The 868-nt window shown below is 46.2% G+C and overlaps 1 protein-coding gene across 1 annotated transcript in view; it reads right to left on the reverse strand.

The window, feature by feature from the left end:
* Positions 1 to 868, reverse strand: part of CHRNB4 (cholinergic receptor, nicotinic, beta 4 (neuronal)) — a 15,693-nt gene extending 14,825 nt beyond the window's left edge. The window contains exon 1 of the mRNA XM_008574534.1: positions 749 to 868. Coding sequence (XP_008572756.1) covers positions 749 to 862 — 114 coding nt within the window. The 5' untranslated portion in view covers positions 863 to 868. The remainder of the gene's footprint in view (positions 1 to 748) is intronic.

Below are 868 nucleotides of genomic sequence, written 5' to 3' on the forward strand. Positions count from 1 at the left end.
GTGACACCAAGGGTTGCGATCCCGTTGCGGGTAACGAAAAAAGACAAAAAGGAAAAAAAAAAAAGAAAGAAAAAGAACCCCCCAAAAGATTTGCCATTTCCTTTAACAGATACTGTCATGTGAGAGTTTTATGTTTAGAGCTATGGCTGCCATCTTGTGACCATGAGGGAAAAACAAGAGAGTCTTGACTTTATTGACAACAACCTAGAGTGCTGAAATCATTGAATTACTGAGCTAACCAACCCTGAAACTATTGGCCTCCTCTCTTGTTATATGGTATAACACATGTCCTTATTGTGGTATGACACATGTCCTTTAGTCACTCTTAGTTGGATGTTGTTACTTGAAGCCAAGGCATTTTAATCAATATCAAGATCATGGATTTTCAGGTGGCTCCAAACTGTGGAGCTAGTGTGCACAAAGTGGGCAGGACATCCCAGGCACAGAGGACAGCATGTGCAAAGGCACAGACAGCAATTTTGAAATGAAAGAATCATAACATACAGGCAAGGTCAGGGCACTCAAAGTTTAAGCAAATTCCTTAATTTATGGAGATGGAAAAGGATCAGATGAACAATCTGGGACCTTGCCCAGGGATCTGGCAATGCCAGAAGTCAAACTCAAGTCTCCTGACTCCCATCTCTGCACACGGAATGGCCACTCCTTTTCCCAAGACCTGGCGGGAGCACTGAAAACCCACCCTGCCTCTTCTCCTGAGCCTTGAGCCGCAGCTGCCCTCTGCACCTACCACACTGATGAGCTGGGCCAGGGAGAGCTGCAGCTGGATGGAGATGAGCTGCAAGGAGCTGGTGGCTGGGCGGATCAGGTTGTTGTAGCGGGTTTTGTTCAGAAGGTCGTCCATCAGCTT

This window comes from Galeopterus variegatus, unplaced genomic scaffold (genome assembly GCF_000696425.1).
Source record: "Galeopterus variegatus unplaced genomic scaffold, G_variegatus-3.0.2 Scaffold1059, whole genome shotgun sequence".
Classification (NCBI taxonomy): domain Eukaryota; kingdom Metazoa; phylum Chordata; class Mammalia; order Dermoptera; family Cynocephalidae; genus Galeopterus; species Galeopterus variegatus.